Raw genomic sequence first — 21,872 nt, forward strand, 5'->3', positions numbered from 1 at the left:
TGCATTTATCCTGTTCCTACTTCTTAGACACAAGGTCATTTTTTTATAATCTGCAGAGTAACACAAAATATGAGTTATAAAAGGAAGAAAACATGAGAGCGTGAGAAATAAAGAGAATTTTATTTCCCCAAACTCCTAAGAGTAAAGCAAGTGTCCTCCTTGCCTAAAATACTAAATCCTATCAACACATTCTGAGCCTCAGGAAATCCTGAGTCCTACCACAAAGAGTAGCAGCCCAGCAGCCCCTGGCCAGGCAGATATGGAATTACCAGGGCTCAGCCCAGTTCTGTTTCCATTGTTCTGAGCCTCACTCAATGCAAGCCCACTCTCTACTTTCCTGGAGTCACTGAATCTCACTAATTAGATACTTCTTGCAACATGTGATAAAGCAAAATACACAACTGCTCAACTATAGTTGTGCTACTGAATTGAGAAAACAACCAATACTGTTCTACTGAATTCTGCCTACAAGACTTGTGTTTCCTACAAAGAAAATACTGGTCTGGCAATGTTTTTAAAAGAACACGTTGCTTTGACTGGAACTTCACACTTCAGGGTCCAGTCAATTTCAGAAACAGGTTATTTCCACTTAGGGACAATCTGAGGCTAATACACTGCCTTCATGGTAACAAACTGGTACGGAAGAACAAGGACAGTACAGAGGAAGTTCATTTCATTAGAAGCATCATTTTTTGCAGAGTAAAGGTTTGGCACTTAAAGCTCTTTTTAAAGTAAATGGGGAGACTGTGGCAGGTTTCATGGTTATCACACATACCATAAAAGAGACTGGAAAGTGCACACAATCCAAAAGTAGACATTAACTGCTGGCTACAAGGATTTTACACAAACACACACAAATACACACAAACTCCTGAATGTGTATGAATGTACTGAAAGAATACAAAATGAATTTCCAGTGAAAAATGCTTACCCAAAGTGAGAGGGCTGAGCAAGAAAGAGTGTGCCACTATATAACACGGCCTGTGCAAAGTCCTTTAGAGGGACCGGTGCAGTGGCACAACATACTAATCCTCTGCCCAGAGGCACTGGCATCCTACACGGGGGGGCCAGTTCATTCAAATCCTAGAATTCTAAGGTGAGAGCCTATACATATATTAGGGAGAGTTGCAGGCCAAAAACAAAGGGAAGGGATCCTGCCACAGTCTCCCCAATTACTAAAAAAGAGCTTTAAGCGCCAAATCATTACTCTGCAGAAATGATGCAAGTTTTCTCCTTTCTGTAGGTTTTCTCTCCGAAGACCAGCAGTAACACCCTAAAACCAAGGAAAAGGTTTTTCTGTCTTCAGGGACACTAGTTCAAGCCTTGACCTCTTGCTTTTAACACCCTTCTGAGGTGTTTAATGTAACTTGTGGCAACTACTTTTAAAAAACAAAACAACAAAACCCACCAGTCTCTGATGTGACACAAGCCCCCGTGGAGCAGTGGCCTCTCACGGGACAGCATGTACCCTTAAACAGTGCTACAGACTGCCAGCAGTTCTTGCTCCCAGTCATCCATGCTGCCCACCTGCACACACGCATCATAGTTTTCATAGGCAATGTTATGTGCGTAAATCAAAGGTTAGAGCAAACTCCTCCGAAGCCTGGCTAGCGCACAGAGACTCGGAGCAGCCAGAAACATCTCAGGCTGAAGAGCAATTCTTGGCACTTGGAAAACTTCAACACTGAACACAGACACACATTGCTCCAAAATAAGAACCACATTAAGGACACGGGATTAGCAACATGAGAAGGAAGATGCAGTCACCAGGGAAAAGCTTCTGCGATGAAAAACAGTAGGGATTATGGGAAGGAAGCTTGAATAATATGTAGAAAAGTAAGAGGAGCTATTTTTTAATGTAAGTAACCACGAGTAACTAAGTACTTAATCCTCCTGAACCTGAGAGTCTTTTTTATCCAGCCAAAAGCTATTTTTCCCCACTACAGCTCTTCCCATAAAAATGGGAAGAAGTAGTTTTTCTAACTATTCTGACCCAATAACTACCCATAGACACAAAGAATGTAAGATCTGGTATCTGCTGAGCTTTACACTCTTAATCTTCAGAAACTCCAAAGAAGCAATATCTGATTATTAAATCATCGAGCAATTTTTATTCATTATGAAATCTCAATTGCAGTATGACTCTATGCTCAAAAGCTGCATAGGGCTTCTATAATCACCAGTCCTAACCAAGATAAACACTAACAATCACTCTGGATCAGTTTTAAAACAGATCCCATATACATAAACTACTTCGCAACAGTTTTCTCTCATTTTGTAGAATTTGCATACATACTATTTTCAAAATTATTATAAGCAAACTATAATATGGAATCTTTAAATCTTTAAAAATATATCCTGAAATAAAAACAATTTCAAATTGGGTTTTAGATAAATAATTGTGGCCGAGTGCAGTAGTAGTCTAGCAGATAAAGTCCTCGCCTTGTACGCACCAGGATCCCATATGGGAACTAGGTCATGTTCCAGCTGCCCCACTTCCGTCCATCTCCCTGCTTGAGCCCCGAGAAAGCAGTTGAAGATACACCAAGCCCCTGGGATTCTACACCCATGTGGGAGACCTGGATGAAGCTCCCGGCTCCAGGCTTTGGATTGGCTCAGCTCCACCTGTTGTGGCTACTTGGGGAGTAAACCAGTGGATGGAAGATCTTTGTCTCTGCTTATCTCTGCAAATCTGACTTTCCAATGAAAACAAATAAAATCTTTAAAAAAAAAAAAAGCCTTTAAACAAATAATTGATCTTATGAAACAGAAATTAGAATGCCTCTGTCCCTGACATAAATATGCTACTTGAAGTCAAACACACATTAGTCTATGTTAAATTCACCATAAATACAGTCCTACACACAACAGTGAATGTGTGAAAGAGTAATACTAAAATACCTTGTCAAAGGGAATGCCATATTTCTTCAATACTGATGGAGAAATAAGTGTCATCTTGTGGCGAAGAAATGCATCACACCCTTGAGAACTACTTGGAAAAAAACCTAAATAGAAACAATACAGATAATCAGCACTGTGTCCAGTCAGTTAAAATTTCAGGCAGTTGATTATACTTTTAACTTTTGGAGCATTTACCATACTTTTGTGTAAGATGGACAAATGCCAAAAATCCTCACACAAAACTCTAGCTGGAGCCAAAGTCCTAAAAATTAAAAAATACATGAATATGTCTTCAAATACTGATCATTTTTAGCATACAAATGTGCTAACTTTGAGAATGTCATTGGTAACACGTTTGTATTCAACCTACTAAATATCTGATAAACAGTAAGCAGAGATTAAAAGAGTAGATGTGCTTTTTGATTGATTGGTTGGCTAATTTGAAAGGTGGCATGATGGGGGAGAGCTGTAAAAAGAAAGAGATCTTCCATCCTGACTCACTCCCCACATGGCCACAAAGCCAGGAGCTCAGAATTGTATCTGCATCTCCCTTGTGTGTGGCAGGGCTCCAATTACAGTAACAGCTGCATCAGTTTGGAGCTAATCAGTAGCCCAACGCCTGGGAGGGACCCAAATCAGTACTCTGAAATGGGATGCCAGCTCAAAGTTGAATCCTACTAAATACGAATTTTAGTAAAAGAATCCCTCATTTTAAACTCCTAGAATGAACCATTCCAGAAGTACTTATTCCAATACCTGACATATGTACACACAGAGCAGTTTCCCACATTTCTTTGTCTCTTCCAAATCAGATTAAAGCTGCTACTAATTTCCTGAGTCAACTTCCTGGCCAACACCCACCAAATGTTTGGAGCCTGCCTCACCAGTCTGTACAGAAGTGTTTTGAGGAGGCTTTTAAATGAGGAAGCCAACCATGCAGCAACCCTTTCATTCGACAGTATATTATGCACCAAGACACAGTCAGTTTTCTTCATCACTGACTTCAATCCAGCAGTTCTGTCTCAGGCTGACTCTCATTAACTCAGTGATGCAATCTAAAGGAAAATGAAAATGAACATGCTTAATGGCCTGCTAGTCCCTTCCTCCCTGAGACAAAGACAGCCACGTGGAAGGGAGGAGGGAAGCAAGAAGACAAGGACAGAAAAGAAACATGAAAAACAGAGGAGAATCACAGAGGGAGGGCACAGAAGGCAGAGCACACATTAGAACACACATGTGACATGTGTGAACAGCATAGAAAGAAAAACCACTTGTACTGAGCATTTCTTCTATGACCAAAAGCAATGGGAAAATGGCTGGAAATAAGAAATTTACCTTCATGGTTCACTATATAAAACTAAAGCAGGAATGTGATCCATCTGATGAAGAACTCTAGCTCTCATGAGAACAACTAATCATTGTTTTATCACATAGACAGAAGCATTCCCCATGATTACCTTTTAATAAATAAGCCTTTACTGATGCTGTAATGGCATCATGGGATAAGTTAAGTCACAGCCCACAAGAAAATAAATAAATAAAATAACAAATATGGGACTTGGCACTGTGGCATGGCAAAGAAAGCTGCTGCCTCCCCTACCAATATCCCATATTGGCACTGGTTCCAGTACCAACTACTGCACTTCTAACGAATTTCTGCTAATAGCCTGGGAAAAGTAGTAAAGAAAGGCCCAAGTGTTTGGGCCCTTGATACCCACAAGGAGGCAATATGGATAAAATTCCTGGCTCTTGGCTTCAGCATGGCACTTGAGAGTGTGAACCAGCAGATGAAAGAACACACTCCTCTTCATCATTCATTCTCTCTCTCTCTCGCTCGCTCTCTCGCTCTCTTGCTCTCTCTCTCCTTCCCTCCTTCCCTCCTTCTCTCCCTCCCTCCCTCTAACTCTGCTTATCAAATGCATTTTTAAAAACAAAAACCCAAAAGCCAGAAGAGAGTTTATGGGATAAAAGGAACCACTGACAAAAGGTAGTACATTTTGCCTGAACATCTGCACCTATATCTTAACAGGCTACAGCAGACAGGAGGATACAAAAAAATATATGCCCATAGCAACAGCAGAAATACTAACATACTCTACCATGTCAATAGGAATAAAATGTACTGTTTACACCATGTAAACATTTGGTGCAGTCTACTGTTTATGGTTAACATTAAAATGTTCGTGTGTGTGTATGTATAAGTCATTACTGGATAGAGAAAAAGGGCCATACTAACAAAATGGCCAGGTCTAGACAATAAGGTGTCAAGTTCTACACACCAACAATAAGGACCATATGCACATGAAAAACACACCCATTTTAATAAAACAGTTCAAATGGATATCAAACTGTTCAAATCTGTAACTTTGTATAGAACTGAAAGAATTAGGTTTAAATTAAAATTAATGAAGAAAGAAAAGTCTAGTTAGCTTTATTTTGATATGGATTTGTAGTCAGGACCTCAACACCGAGGTGGCTGGTCATAAGTTAATTTAAATTGGAAAAATCACTCAAGGAAAATAATTTGTAGAGTGTTAAGAAATTTGTATTGGCTGAGAATTTATAACATGGTAACATAATTACATTTTTTAAAAATACCTCGCAAACAATATCAATGATGTACAAAGCATTTGCCTTAAAAAGATCTGTTTCTCAAAATATCTGCCTGGCAACATTCATACTCTTATTTCCCTACTTACTTCATTTAGCTCACAAGCAAACCCAAAACCAGAATACTAATCTCTATTCAATTACAATATTATTTAACATAATTATAAATCATAATAGTACATAGTATAATATTTTTAAGGCAGAGCTGTCCTTCCTAACAGTGTCCTTCACAATACTCAGCTTTGAAGTCACTTGTACAAGAAACATATTTAATCAACTCTCATAGAAAAGATACCAACTAAATTTTTTAAAGAAAATTTTTTACAATGTCATGAGTTCCCTTAACAATCAAAGGTTTCATTCTCCATTAGGGTAACAACAATCCAACAAACAATAAGCAGGTAAAACAACCAGGCATAAAACACTGTCGCAAGACTATAAAATAACACTATTAACAAATCAAGAGAGGAGGAAGGAAGGTTAAAGTATTGCTTTGCTCTTAAATCTGTATTCTGAAATGCATAAAATTGTTCACCTTATAAAAATAAAATTGCAAAAGAAAAAATGTTATTTAACTAAAACTCATGTTAAGACAATCACCAGAGTTTTCTAAATATCATCAGTTACAGAGATAATCAAGTACAAGGGAAAACTTTTGAAAGTTCATTACGCATCTTAAATCAATTTTGTATGTGTATATGTGTGTGTGTGTGTGTGTGTGTGTTCCTTGAGGTTCCTTTTTTAATCATAACTTCTTTAGAAGAAACCTTTTAAACCGTTTAAATTAATTAGACTTTAATAAATAAAATTAAATGAAATGAAACTTTGGTGATTCTTTTAGATTCATTAACATATTTGAGAAACAGAATTAGAGAGATCTCAATCTTTCACCTCTATATTCATTCTCCACAGGATCTCAATGGTCAAACTGATACCACAGCCAAATCTTCTGGGTTTCTCACCTGAGTATAAGGGACCAAACACATGGACCATCTTTTGTTGCCTTCCCAGGCCACTAGCAGGGAACTGCATTGGGAGGTAAAGCAGCTGGTACTTGAACTGGTATCCATATAGGATGCCAACAGCACAGACAGTGGATTAACCCACTGGAATACAGCACAGGCCCAAGGTGATTTGTTACACATATATCACGATTAATCTGGGGAAGCTGATAGTACATATTAGCCACTCAGACAAGAATACTGGGGGAAAGGAGCAAATGAGGAAAAAAAGAGATCCATTATATGGCTTCATTTCCATGCTAGCAAAAGATATTAACACAATTTCATTAATTAAATTTAATTATGCATTCACTGGGTCTTTTCTACAGCTTTTCAACATTTATGAGATTAACATAAGGTATAAAAAAAAATAACCAGGACAGGCAAATGGAGAAGCCATAAGGATGGCAATTGGGATGTATATGTATACACATGCTTGTGCTTTTGTGTGTGCCTGAACTGAGGTCCTGGCTCCATTTCCAATTCCTGCTTCCTGCTAATGCACACCCTTGGAGGCAACCAGTAATGGCTCAAACACATAGGTTCCTACCAGCTGCATGGAAGACCCCAAATGGCTTCAGCCTAGCAAAGCCCTGCTGGTTCACTGAGAAATGAATTAAAGGGTAGATGATTTCTTTCTCTCTCTCTTTCTCCCCCACCCGCTTTCTCTCCCTCTTCTCCCTGCCACCTCTATATAAGTGTACCATTTAAAATCAGGAAAGAAAAACATAAAGTGAGAAACAATACATAATCACCACAAAAATAAATACTTTGGATATTAACATAGAGAATACAGATCCGTTGCTTCTGTGAGAGATCCTTTCAGAAACAGATGCATGTGATCTACACATGAACTTCTGTGTAAAGCTTATTTCTAAAAAGAGCCAATGTCATACATGATAAGAGAAATCTAGTAACTTCGACCTACTGACACTCCTGCTTGCAAGACTGACAACAGATTCATGCCACAGTTGGCCTCTTAATTGGTTACTCAGTGCTGGGATAGAAAAGCTTCCAGAACTTTCCTCTGCCTAATCGTAAATGTCCCATAACATACCAATCAACTCCACTGCTAGATCTCTCTGGGAACAACTACAGATAATGTTACACTGATCTTAAGATTGAAAAGGACTGGACTATCTGCTTGGTTTTACCACCTGAACACAACGTTAACTATGTAAAGGCCAAGTTTTTTCACTTCAAGCTAGCTGGTATAAAACTGACAATAAAAATCTCCACCTTATGGAGCAAATTCGTGGGCTAGAAGACACATGGCATTTTACCACATTCCTAACACCATTTTCTCATCTCACATTTTTCTCCCATGTTTCCCATAGACAACACAGACACAGGTCACCCAGAATTGGCAGGGAAAGCACAATGGAATCAAACACATTCAAGGCAAGGGAATCAGAATCTGCCCAACTCAATCTCATCTTTCCTTCCCCACATCCATCCCCAAATAACAGAAATCTTCCACTTTGCTCCATAAAAATCCCTGTCTCCCTGCAAGTTGGCATTCTCCTCCTCAGTTAATCCTCCCCAATTTTCTTGCCATGTCTCAGAACTATCAAGAATACTGCTCTATAAAATATCAAAAATATTTAAACACAGTGACATCACTGATATCAAATTATGAGGGAATCTAGCCAATAATAAGATACAAATACACACACCCTGGAACACCTTTCATTAATCTATGCCTAAGGCATGAGCTGGGCATGAAGGCACAGGACATATCACTGCACTTCACTTTTTAGGACTTACATGCAAACTTAAACTTAATTATTTATACTCAAGAGTGTTTTGTTTCTAAGCCTTTCAAAACCACATTTTTTCCATTGTTTATTGATCGATCCATTCAAAAAAAGGAGAAACAGATCAAGAAATAGAGTTCCTACCTGATAATTCACTTTCCACTTGCCCACAATGGCTGTGGCTGGGCAAGGGCTGAAGGAAGGAACCAATTCCACCTCTATGAAATTAGGGACCTAATCTCTCAAACCAACACTGCTGCCTTCAAAAGTCTACCTTACTAGAAATCCTAAAGTCAGGAGATAGAGTTAAGTACTGAACACCAGCACTAAGGTATGAGAGAACATGAATTTTTCCACCACATTAACCAATATGCTAAATACCCACCCCTAAAAAACATATCTTAATGTAATATTATCAGACTATCAACTAAATAATGTTTAAGGGAACAATTCTTACTATTATGAAAGTTAACGAAAGTGAATTTTTCCTAATTCCAAGACAGAAATATAAAAACAGACCATTTAGAATCTGTTTACAAACTTACCACAACTTAATATCTCACTTAATATCTCTTACTATCCTTCTATTATTTTTACCACTGCAACTCCTAGCTTTTTGGGTCGAAAACTCTCTTAGGCTGTTTGAAAACTGCTTCCCAGATATCCACATGCACGCCCTATTTGGAATATAATCTCAAGCAGGCCACAGCATCACCACCTGCATCCTACCACAGGCCTGTACTTGTTCCTCACACACACATTCCTGAGTAGCAGGTTAAGATTCTCTGATCTTAAGGCATATACCCACAGGCATATAACCATCAACTAAGCCAATCGTAATTCTTCTGGTCTCTGGCTGGACAGTGCTTTCTGTCTACTAAGGTGATAAAATCAATATAATCATTTAAAACAAAACAAAAAAAACCTCAACTCACTTCCACTCTTCTGTTGTTTAAAGCGATACTACTGCTAATCCTTCACTGTTGCCCAAACTGCTGGATCACATGAGTTTTTCTTACAAATAACCACAGTTTCCACCAGTGTAAGTCAGTTTCAATTTTTCAAAATTACAGCATTTTATTCACACTAAGATACAAATGGAACACTCATGAAAATTTTTACTTTCCCACTCTAATCTATATTTGTGCTTAACGTAATACAAAAGCAGTTGTCTTTGTCTAAAATAGATGAGATTTAGACATTTAAAAACTGAAAATCTCCCAAACTGTCATTCATGATTTAACATTATACCTCTATTCTCCTATATATTTTGTGATTCAACTATATCAGAGTAAAAATTAGAAAGAATGAAACAGGCATTACAGATGAACAAAACAAGCATAAAAATTACAACAATTCACTTGAGATTCTTTTATTGCATTTATGTCTACATAATATTGAAAAACTCCTGTATAAATGAGAAAACATCTGAAGGGCAAAATCAAACTCCTGGCTTTATTAGACACAGGCCTAATATCTTTCAGATAAAATATCTGTAGGTGCCACAGTCAATCAAGATTTCAATAGAAACTAAGATGAAAGCATTCATGCATAAAAGGCAAGTGTGATGATTATTATGCGCAGACAAGATAATGGAAAATATCCAAACCTACTCTGTACCAAATGTATCAAATGCCGCCGTAGACTAGACATTCTATCAGGCTCCATCACACTGACTGCCTTATTTTATCATGTTAATTATTTAGCAGGATTCAGTTGATCTGGCTGGCATCTGCTTAGTGGATACACATCCTCCAATACCTGATATTTTTTCCTGATTCAATTCTCAAAATAATGCAATAAAAATAGTTTCGAGTAAGCATGCAATTAAATTTAAGGTTCTTTTCATCCTTGAGATTTATTAAACTCTTATTGATCAGATAGATGGCACCCACTTTCCTGTATATTGTCTTCAAAACAGTTTACTTCTAAAGGTTAATAGATAGTTTCGTCAGAAATCTGAATGTGTAATTCAACACTTAGAGCTTAGTCTGAGCTTAATTTTCAGAGTACTCTGATGGTGCCATTAATAAAAAATGGCAGAACAATTATACACAGAACAGCAGAGGTCAGCACATAGTTTCATCACAGAGCTCACTGCCTATGTATTTAAGGATTACGGAAATCGTCTTCTAAGGCCTGCTCTTATCTATTATCCAGATCCAGAACTCATTCAACATAATATTCACAACATTAATCCTTAGCAAAGTTTAAGCGTACAACTACATTGCAATCATTACTATAATGTATTGCATTTTTTAAAACAAAAATGAGACTTTGGGCCTGGTGAAATAGCCTAGTGGCTAAAGTCCTTGCCTTGAGTGCACTAAGATCCCATATAAGTGCCAGTTCTAATCCCAGTTGCCTCGCTTCCCATCCAGCTCCCTGCTTGTGACCTGTGAAAGCAGTTGAGGATGACCCAAAGCCTTGGGACCCTACACCTATGTGGGAGACCCAGAAGAGGCTCCGGGCTCCTGGTTTCGGACTGGCTCATCTCTAGTCACTGCAGCCGCTTGGGAGTGAGTTAGCGGAGGGAAGATCTTTGTCTCTCTTACTCTCTGTATATCCAACTTTTCAATAAAAATAAATAAAATTTTTTTAAATGGGGTTTTGTACTTATTAGCCTGCCAGAACTCTACCAGTGCTTCTTACAAGTGAGATATTGTAACTGTTCTAATATTCTTCTATAAGTTGGAGAAATGTTAAATTTTTAGATATCTCTAAGAATTTCTAATCAGAACTGTCAAAGCAAAATACATGGTTTTCCAGTGTCCCCACTGCAGCAGAAAAAGCAAGCATTTAGAATGCGGAATCAGAATTTCTTTCCTAAAGTGAGCTAGCTCAGTGGTACTTAGCTTCACATCAGATTAAAAGGACATTGTTCACTGAGTGGTCGATCTTGGAAAACAACAAATCATCTTGCTCCCCAGTTGTTACTCAAGTAGTAACTTCACTTTCTCCTAGAAATAAGTCACGACTAGCTTAAAACTTCTTTGGTAAGAGTTGCTAGCAAAACAGAAGACACGGATGGCAGGGCCTGGATCTGAGTCCCTTTCTCCATGTGTAAACAAATGAGAGCAGGGCTGCCTCTCCGATTTTTAAGAAAAGAAGAAAGTATAAAGTAGGCTAGCACTTCAGACTCACAAACAGGTGCAAGATGAAACCATCACTACAGAGCTGCCAGAAAAACTCTTCATTCTGACCCATACAAAGATGGAGAAGTAGATTAAAAGTAAGAAATCAAGCTGAGGTAAAGTTTCATTTTGCTTATCCAAAAAGGCACACAATCTCTTGTGCACTGAGCCACCAGGGGCATTCACTTCATAAAGGGAGTCCCAGGCTGCAGGTCACAGAAGTGGGCGCAAGACATGATAAAGCGCAACTCTACGGGGAAGCAATACAGCAGGATAAGAGTATTGTGAAACACCTACACCCTGACACAGCGGCAGTACACTTTGAAAGAGCATCACTTAACAGCATGAAAACCACTGCTGGTATAATTACGCTGAATACATTATATAGAAGCAAAAATAATCTTTGAAACAACTAAAACAGAGTAACTGAAGTCACTTGATAAAATATTAAGCAGCCAACAAAAACAGTTATGATATTATGAGAAGAAAAAAAATTTCAAAATAAATTTTAATTGTTCAGTTATTGTAACCTTTACACCCCTGTAATCTCGAAATAACAAAACCAAGAGTGTCAAACCACAATGTTAAACACCTCAAAAGCAAAGAAGCTGTTACGGTTAAAAAAAAAAAAAAGGAAAGTGAATTTTACCTTGAGCTAGTCTTTCAAGTCGTTTTCCATGCTCCGGGGGTATAGCATACCTAAAATTTTAAACATAAATAAAAATTTCAGGTTTGTAACTTTTCATCTGTTATTCTAAAGATATCTACTCATAAGTGATGTTATAAAAAAAATCTGCACTAAGCTTCACTTAAGTGAACTGTGATTTAAAAAAACCAATCATTCATATCCTTCAGATATTGAATGGAAGGAAATCAAACTTACAAATTCTCTATTTCAATGTCCTGCCAACCAGATGTAAAGGAATGGAAATAACAATCCAGGACCTGTAAGCCACTTAGCAAAGGGGTGGCTAGTCACAGCCCTGAGCCACTCCACATTTTCATAGCACTTCAGCACTCTGCAGCTAATTTTGCTTGTAGGTTTTTTTGCTTTGTGGTTGGTTGGTTTTAGCTTTTGCTTTTAAGAAAACTTGGGTCATCACCATTTTAACCATTAAAGTATTATGATTAATGAATTGGATATTATACCAAAGTTCTATTTCCTCCAAATTTTTCTCAAAATAGTGTAACGTTCAAAATATTTTAATTCAAAACCCACTGGTTGTTTTAAAACATTTTTATTTATTTCATGATTGCATTACTTTCAAAATCTTTAAATTCCTTGTAGGGAGTGTGGGGATGGTCATTTCTACCTTGAAATTTTTACTATGAACTTAACAGCAAGGTTTAAAATGACAATATCCTATAAAAAATACTACATTTCATGGGAATTTGTAACTAGGAAAACTGATCATTTGATAGTTCAAGTAAAAATGACATGATAATTTTGAAAACATTCATGTGTTATTTGCTTGATATATATAAGGACAATAAGTTAATTAAACAGTTAATATTAACTCAATTGCATTTAACACCAGTAACCACATATGCAAAACTTAAATGCATCCACTGTAACTAGGCAATCCACTAAAAGCAAAACGTCAACCATATATCCTGCTCCTTAAGGTAATGTTAATGAAATTAATCCTATTGAATTAAGACAAAAAGGATTAGCATAACTAAACAACTTTCATTGGATGTGTGTTTATTGACACACTTCACCAGCTTGTAATCCCTGCGTTAGGTCACATACAGTCAGAAAAGGGAAAAACAAAGCACATCCATACATGCATGTTTGTGTTCATGTGTGTGTATGTGTCTCACACAAGAGGCTCAGCTCCCTCGTGATGCACATGCACACAGGCAATGGCCTGTGCCTCTTCACAAGCGGTTAACTGCGAGCGAAGACATTCATACATCCAGAATCGCTTCTCGAAAAAATGGGCAAATATAAGCTTCCTCCACCTGTTCACAGAAGAGCTTTGCGAGCAGCTGCGAGGGAAGGAGGGAAAACACAGCTCTCCCGCAGCCACTTCTGCCAATGCCCTAAAGCCTGCACTCACAGGAACTCACTCCCAAGGCATCTCTTCCCAGGAAGCCTTCACCAACTTCTTTCCTAAGTTCTTTTCTACAAGAAAGCTATTTCCCAGTTACAGCTGTTTCTGTCTTAGGCAGAGCATTAGTTTAATTGGTTTTACTTTTTTTTTTCAGATTGTATACAATGTCTGAATCCAATGTAACAGGTCCAGTTCATTTTCCATCATTATTGATTATCAGCAAATTTCTCAGGGCTGATACAGTGGCTTAACAAACTAATCCTATGCCCATACATGCACTGGTTTGAGTCCCAGCTGCTCCACTTCCATTCCAGCTCCCTGCTCATCACCTGGGAAAGCAATGGAGAATGTGTCAGGTTCTTAGACTCTGGCACCCACATGACAGCCCCTGTACCCACAGGCTCTTGGCTACTGGCTTAGGCTGACAGCTCTATTGTGGCCATTTGGGAAGTGAATCACTGGATGGAAGAGCTCTCTTTGTGCCACTTTCTCTCTGACTCTGACTTTTAAATAAAATACAATAAATTTTGAGAAACAATAAAATAAAAAACAGTAAAAATATTATGGATATCAGACCACTGCTACATTTCAACAGTGGCAGAAAGCACCAAAGGGTGTAAAGTACTCCCCATCACAACTTCACATTCAGAAAGGTACCACATGCAAGGCAAACATCCCATATCTCAACTGACCCACTAGTGACCCAGCTCCCTGCTAATGCACCTGGGAAACCAGTAGAGGAGGAGGGCCCAACTATGTCTACCTTTGCTACCCAAATTGGAGAATAAGTTCCTGTCATCACTGTGGCCCTTTGGGAAATAAGCCAGAGGGTGGAAGATTTTTTTCTCTCTCTCTCCTCTCTCTCTCCTCTCTTTCTCATCTGTACCACACTCCAGCCCTCATACATCTGCATGTCAAATGGAAAAAAAAAATCTAAAAATTGGAAAAGAAGGGGCCAGCACAGATGTTGTGCTGGCATTCCTTCTGGGTGCCAGTTCATGCCCCAGCTGCTCCATTTCTGACCCAGCTCGCTGCTTATGACCTGGGAAAGCAGCTGAGGATGGTGCAAATCCTTGGCCTCCCACACCCACTGGAACACCCAGAAGAAGCTCCTGGCTCCCAACTTCAGATCGCCTCAGCTCTGTCCATTGCGGCTATTTGGGATGTGAACCTGCAGGTGGAAATCTCTCTTTCTTTTCCTCCTCTCTCTCTAAAAATCTGCCTTTCAAATAAGAAATACATTGATCTTTAACAAAAAAAAAAAAAGTAATCATAATATATTGCAATTACTTAGTTTTTCATCAAGCTTAATAATGTAGGAGAGAATGGTTTTAAATATTAGGAAATCATTCAAAATCAATTCATCCAATTTCTTACTATTATCAATGAATTGATATCACTATCTTACTCAGCACTCAGGGAACATTACACACACATATGTCCTATTCACAACCACAAAACTGCTCAAAGGACACTGCCATTCCTTTACTCACTTATCTTTCTCCATCTAATAAAATTCAAGAATTTTTAAAATCTATTTTGAGGTTCCCTAACCTTTTTTTTTTCTCCTCTACATTGTTAAAGGAACAGGATCACCAATACTTCTAATGACCAGCAACAAATGAGAACCAGAAGATGAACAAGGACACAGAAATATAACCACTGGAGCCATAAAACCAAGCAAGCTTACTCTGTAAAACAGCTACCCATTGATGAAAAACTTTTCTCTTTTCTGTCTCTTCCTCTCGCTTTGTAAATTTAGTAAGTAAAATAAACATATCTCTAAAAAATGAATTACAAAAAAAATTCACTTTGCCAATAACACTAGTTCTGTTAGTGCAGTAAAACGGGGCACAAAGGGATACTTTGATAAAAGCTATGCGCCTAGGGCCCATCACAGTGTCCTAGCAACTAAAGTCCTCACCTTAAAAGTGCCAGGATGGGGACCAACGCAATAGCATAATGGTTAAGGTCCTCACCTTCAATGCACCAGAATCCTATATGGGCGCAGCTTCTATCCTGGCAGCCCTGCTTCCCATCCAGCTCCCTGCCTGTGGCCTGGAAAAGCAGTCCAGGACAGCCCAAAGCCTTGAGACCCTGTACCTGCATCCAAGACCCAGAAGAGACTCAGGGCTCCTGGCTTCAGATCAGCTTAGCTCCGGCCAATGCGGTCACTTGGAGAGTGAATCAGTGGGTACAATATCTTCCTCTCTGTCTTTCCTCCTCTCTTTATATTTGATTTGCCAATAAAAACAAGTATATCTTTACAAAAAAAAATATTTAAAATACATTGATATGTATACACACATACATATATATTTCCATTTGAAAGCAAGATTTTAAAGAGAGATGGAGAAAGAGAAAGATCTTCTATGTACTGGTTCACTGCCCAAATGGCTGCAATGAGCAGAGCTGAGCCAATTTAAATCCAGAAGCCAGGACCCTCCTCCAGGTACAGGGACCCAAGGACCTAAACCATCCTCTACTGCTTTCCTATACCATAATCAGGGAGCTGGATCCGAAATAAGGCAGCCAGGACATGAACCAACAACCACACAGGATGTCAGCCCTGCCAATGGCAGCCCTACACTGCACTAGCTGTATGCAATAGGGTATTTCCAAAATCTAGCCTGCTACAGGACATAGATATGGTGCTTAATAAGAATTTAATAAACAAATAAGAACCAAAACAAGTAAGTTCTTTGCACATAGTCAAATTTTACAAATGGAGGGGAGAGGTAAAACACAATAACTTCCAAATTTGGTTAAAAATAATTTAAAACATGGCCATACAAAGCTGTCAATATATAACAAAAACCTTCCCAATTGCTGTAATTAGAACAGTATTTGGCTCCCCAATTCATGAAGATGTTTATGTCTCAATGTCATGAAATATGGTGCTGAGTAGAGATTTAAACTAATAGTGGTGACTTAGGTGAGGCTTAAGGAAGGGACGGGATGGAATGGGCTTGCTGGAAGGGAGCCCCGCGTTAAAGAGTCCTGAAGGCTGTATAACCAGCCACCCCACGAATGAACACGGTCCTTTGTTTCTGAACTCATCATGTCACTGTCCTGTTGCCATCTGCTGACTTCAGCATATACCCAAACCACTGGCTCACTCAAACTATAAACCTCAAAACTATAAGGCAAAATAAATGTTCCTTTCTATTGCTCCTCTCAGTTGCTTCAATTCTTGTCACATAACTCCAAATCATAGGACCTGGCCTTGTGGCACAGTGAATTAAGCTATGGCTTAGGATACCAGTATCCTATATCAGAATCAAAGCTACTCCTCTTTCAATCCAGCTCCACGCAGGCACAGGTTCAGGACCCAGCTGTTAACACTTCCAATCCATCTCATGGCTGGTGTGCCTGGAGAGCAGTACAAACGGCCCAGGGGCTCGGGCCTCTCTCTGCACCCTCATGAAAGACCGAGAGGAAGTTCCTGACACCTGGCCTCAGACCTGCCCAGCTCTTGCCAATCGTTTGGGAAATAAGCCAGTGCACGTAGGTTCTACCTCTTGGAGTCTCCTTTCTCTGTAACTCCACCTTCCAAGCGAATAAATAAATTACATAGGAAAAAGCTGGGGCTAGCACCATGATGTAATAGCTAGCTGCGCTAGCTGTATGCAGCACCAGTATCCCATACAGGTGCCAGTTTGAGTCCTGTTGCCCTCCTTCCACTCAAGCTCCCTACTAATGGCCTGGGAATGCAGTACAAGATGGTCTAAGCACAGGTGTGGGAGACCTGGAAGAAGCTCCTCACTTCTGGCTTCAGACTGGCCCATCTTGACCTACTGAAGCCTTCTGGGGAGTGAAGCAGAGATTGGAAGATCTCGCTTGTCTCTCCTTCTCTCTCTGCCATTCAAATAAAAATAAAATAAATGTCTAAAAAAAATGAGGGGAAAAAAAAGCCAACCAAATTAGAGTAATAAAATGCAATCTTACCAGATTCAGAAATTTGAGGATGGTATTTTCATTTATTCAAATGACAATTACACCATGCATGAATAAGATAAAGTGTAGTAAAAGATCCCACTACAATGACTTCCTCTACAAATGAAATCCATCATGATTAACTCCAACCAAGCAGTGAGGCATTTCCTAGCAGGTTTCCCATGATCAGAATTGATCTTCAAGGGAAAATTATCTACACAGCTGAAAACCCCTTGGAGAAAGAAAGGCTTCCAAAAGCGCCAGAGCATCCATGTTGTCCAAACGCAACACAAGCAACAGACAAACTAAAGACACATAGCCTTAAATGTTAAAATGAAGCAGTAAACAGTCAAATTTTCACAACTAAAGTTACTCTTGTTAGCTAGTAAGCAGAAATGCTTATATAGCAGGTGAAAACAAATGCAGCACCACTTAATCCAAACCTTTGTTCAAAGAAAACATCCTTCCAAAGAATATTCACTTCGTTAAATTTAAAAGAAAATGATTAAATATGCTCTTTTGTCTCTGATTAGAAAATCATACCAATCATATTATACTTGCTCTGCTGTCTCAGAATACCTGTAAGAAGACAACACTCTAAGCCTTATCCATATGTCTGTAAATAAGGAACCCGCTAATGGAGCCCACACAAACTGACAATCACTGGCACACTGTGGGTAATGACGAATTCACAAAGTTCACCTATATCAAATCTGATATATCCTGTCCTGAATTTCTCTTACACAAGCCATATGAATCTTTTACTATCACTGACAATCTAGATATAGAAGAGTGTCTCGAACTTTGTAATAAAGATTTCTATAAATTTTAGAACTTCCTGCACATCAGTCCAAGTCAAATGAAGTCATCACATAGGATGTATCACTATCATTTTATAACTAACTTTTGCAATATTCATCCAGAAAATGTTAAAAAACAACACTGAAAGATCAATAAAGACTGGAAAAAAAGCATGACCTGCACAAATACATGACATACAAGTTTTGGTGCCTGTCTGCATAAGGAGGATTTGCGGAGAACTATTGTCAAGAATGTCGAACACACAGATCAACATAAGATGAGCTCCAGAGAAGAAGCTAGTAAGACAATATGACAGAGAATTAGAGATACATGAGTCACAAGATAAAGAACATGGTGGTTCAAGCATTCAGAAAACATGCCACAAATTGCAGACTCTTTAGTTTCAAGTCAAATGTAGTGATTTATTTCTACCTCCTTTATTAAATTAGTTATCAGTTACTTTGCTAGCAATATGTTTTACGATATAACATATGTTTAAATACTTTTGGTAATCAGCAAAACATATTCAATCATAACATATATCTGCCAAAGGACAGTTTTTCAAATCTCACCAAAAAATGATTCACTTGGTATAAGTTCATCAGGCTTCATAAGATTTTAAGCATATATTAGAACATATCCTTGGAATTTTTGGCAGCTGCAGCAGACAGGATTTTTCCCTTGGACAGTGTAATTCAGATAACAGCAACCCATTTCATAAAGAAAACTATCTACTACAAACACAAATGTATGCTTCCTTTAAAGAAAAGATTTTATTTCTATATAATGTAAACATCAGAGAAAAATAATCAGAAAGAGAAAGCTCCCATAAGCTGGATCACTTCCTAACTTCCCTGGACAGTAGAGGCTGAGCCCGGCCAAAGTTTGGAGCCAAGAGCTCAATCCAGGTCTCCTAGATGGTATACCCAACGACTCGGAAGGGTGATGGCATGTGCCTCTCTGCTGATGGAACTTACATATGAGTCACAGTAAGAGCGAAGGCAACACACTAGGACAAGCCGAATCCTAATCCAATCCACCCTGGAAATTTTCAATGATTCCAGATGTTCTGAACTACCATGGCTAAATGATCCAATCCATTATCCTTTTGAAGATTATTAAGTTTCTATCTCTAGAAGCCAAGATAATCTCATCTAGAGAAACACAAAGTAGATACGATTTTTACATGAATTAAAATAGGTCCCTAACAAAAAAATTCCAAATAACACATAAGAAATCATGAAAGTTAAATATAAATGTAAAAAATAGCATCCCCATTGATTCATAGGCAGAAACAGAGAGAAGTACATCCCCAAGCATGCAGTACAAGGATAGACTCACAACGAAATGGCTGGTAATCTACATTCTTGGGGGACACTTCAGTGGCAGCACGAAGGACTTATGAAAATTCATAAAAGCACCCACTGTAAGACTGGGGGAGGGGGGTGGCAACAGAAGCAAGGGGAGGGGACTTGAGGAGAGGAAGGAAGACCCCAGTGCCTATTAAACTGTGTCATAAAATAATTTTTAAAAGCCTAGCATCCCTAGCCTTCAAGGAAGCAAAAGGGAACAATGTGACAGTCTTCACTCTGGGCTCAAACTCCATCTTGTCCCAATCCAAGACTCCTATCCGAGAGGCTTAACAATGCACCTTTTCCTTAACTCCTGACACACTCACAGCTTCTTGCAGTATATTTCACTGAACAGAACAGAATCTAAATAGAACTCGGATCCAACATTATTTCCAAAACATAAGGGTTTATTTCTTATTCCAATAAGAGTTTCAAGCAAGATATATAAAGGAGAAATCTGAAATATCACATAAACGATGTTGAGTCAAAGATTTTTTTATACTTATACCTCTAAAGTTTCCCCCATTTCTGGAACCTACCAATTATCACAAGATTAGAATCTATCCATAGTTTTGTCCCACAAAAAATGAAAGGCATGCTACTCTTTTAGGTCTGAATACAACCACATTAAAAGAAAGTTAATGGCAGAAAATGAAAAATAGGTCAGCTTTCTTCCTGCCAATTCCCTTATCTTTACTTGTTCCTTTCATCTTAAATCTACAGGAAAAAATTGAATCCATATTTCAAGAGTCACTAACAGCTAAAACACACACACACACACACACACACACACACACACACACATATTAATGCTCTAAGTTGCAGAATCCTCAGTTTTTAAATAGAGCAAAACACAGGGGAATACTCCCCTACCTGGGCAGCCCCTTACTCCTGTTAACTGACTGATTAGCACAGTTCCTAGCACCAAGGGACTTCAGAATGATAGTATAATAAAATGCAACAGGGTCGCTAAGTGTAACACCCTTCAATTCCAACTCAAACCCTATTTCCTGAAAAGTAAGCTTATTAAAAACACATTTTGGGGCCTGGTGCAGCAGCCTAGCAGCTAAAGTCCTCATCTTGAACGCACCAGGATCCCATATGGGTGCCAGTTCTAAATCCCGGCAGCTCCTCTTCCCATCCAGCTCCCTGCTTGTGGAATGGGAAAGCAATAGAGGACGGCCCAAAGCCTTGAGACCCTGCACTCGTGTCTGAGACCTGGAAGAAGTTCCTGGCTCCTGGCTTCAGATCGGCGCATCTCTGGCTATTGCAGTCGCTTGGGGAGTGAATCATCGGACTGAAGATCTTCCTTTCTGTCTCTCCTCCTCTCTGTGTATCTGACTTTATGATAAAAATAAAATAAATCTTTTCAAAAAATACATATACACATTTTGGTTCATGAAGGTAGCTTTTATAAATTATTTGTGAGCCCAGCTGCAGATGTAAATCATGAAGATGGTACTTTGCTACATGTATCAGAATGACAACAGAGAAGGTAGCAGAAAGGAAAATTCCCAAGCCCCTGTAATGCTGACAAGGAATGTTAAGATTAATTAATTAGTATGTAATTTTAGAGTTCCTCTATGATAACCTAAAATTATCAATGAGTAAAAATGTACTAGATATATAAATGATGACTTCATTTACAACAATGCAGTTATTGATTTTAACACAAATATATTTCATCACTTCCAGAAAAGGAGGTTTACTTTCCAAATCCAATGCTATCCTCATGGACAGGCCCTTTAGGAGACTGTGCTGAGCAGACAATTACACGGGTCACAGTTTGAACTGCAAGGCAGGTCCATGTATGCACCTGTGTGTCAAGTAGGCTCAGGAACTGGATGCCTAGCTCAATCAGTAATGACCAATGACCATAGTGCCCTTATCTTCCTATCACTAAAGTAAACATCAGTACAAACTTTATGACACATATCTAAGGATGTATTTCCAATGTATTTTTTATATCCGTTGACAATATTATGTTGGAAATACATAGAGCTATGTCTAAAAGTGATCAGTGTGACACACAGTTAAACTTAGTCATATTTCAACTGAAAAGTATTCTAAGAATCAATTTTCCTTATTTAGGGGACACATTTCCCTAGGTAGGAAGAATACTGTTTCTACTATCATCCAATGGGTCTCATCATTTTCAACTATAACCTATTATCATTTCCAACTATAACCTATTAATGGGGCTTAAGTTATTAAAGTAAAAACCTAACAAGCAGACTTGGAACTATGGGTTGTTCATTCAATTTTTCACTATATATACCTAAAGTAATGTTCTATATTAGATGATCCTATGCAAAAATAATTC

At 38.5% G+C, this 21,872-nt stretch overlaps 1 protein-coding gene across 3 annotated transcripts in view; it reads right to left on the reverse strand.

The window, feature by feature from the left end:
- Positions 1-21,872, reverse strand: part of KDM4C (lysine demethylase 4C) — a 281,603-nt gene that overhangs the window by 198,814 nt on the left and 60,917 nt on the right. For all 3 annotated transcript variants that reach the window (XM_040963735.1, XM_040963734.1, XM_040963733.1), the window contains exons 6-7: positions 12,053-12,102; positions 2,902-3,005 (exon numbers count right to left, since the gene is read on the reverse strand). In XM_040963735.1, the coding sequence (XP_040819669.1) occupies positions 2,902-3,005; positions 12,053-12,102 (154 nt within the window). The remainder of the gene's footprint in view (positions 1-2,901; positions 3,006-12,052; positions 12,103-21,872) is intronic.

The sequence above is a fragment of the Ochotona curzoniae genome, unplaced genomic scaffold, assembly GCF_017591425.1.
Source record: "Ochotona curzoniae isolate NIBS_2020 unplaced genomic scaffold, NIBS_Ocur_1.0 scaffold_3208, whole genome shotgun sequence".
Classification (NCBI taxonomy): Eukaryota; Metazoa; Chordata; class Mammalia; order Lagomorpha; family Ochotonidae; genus Ochotona; species Ochotona curzoniae.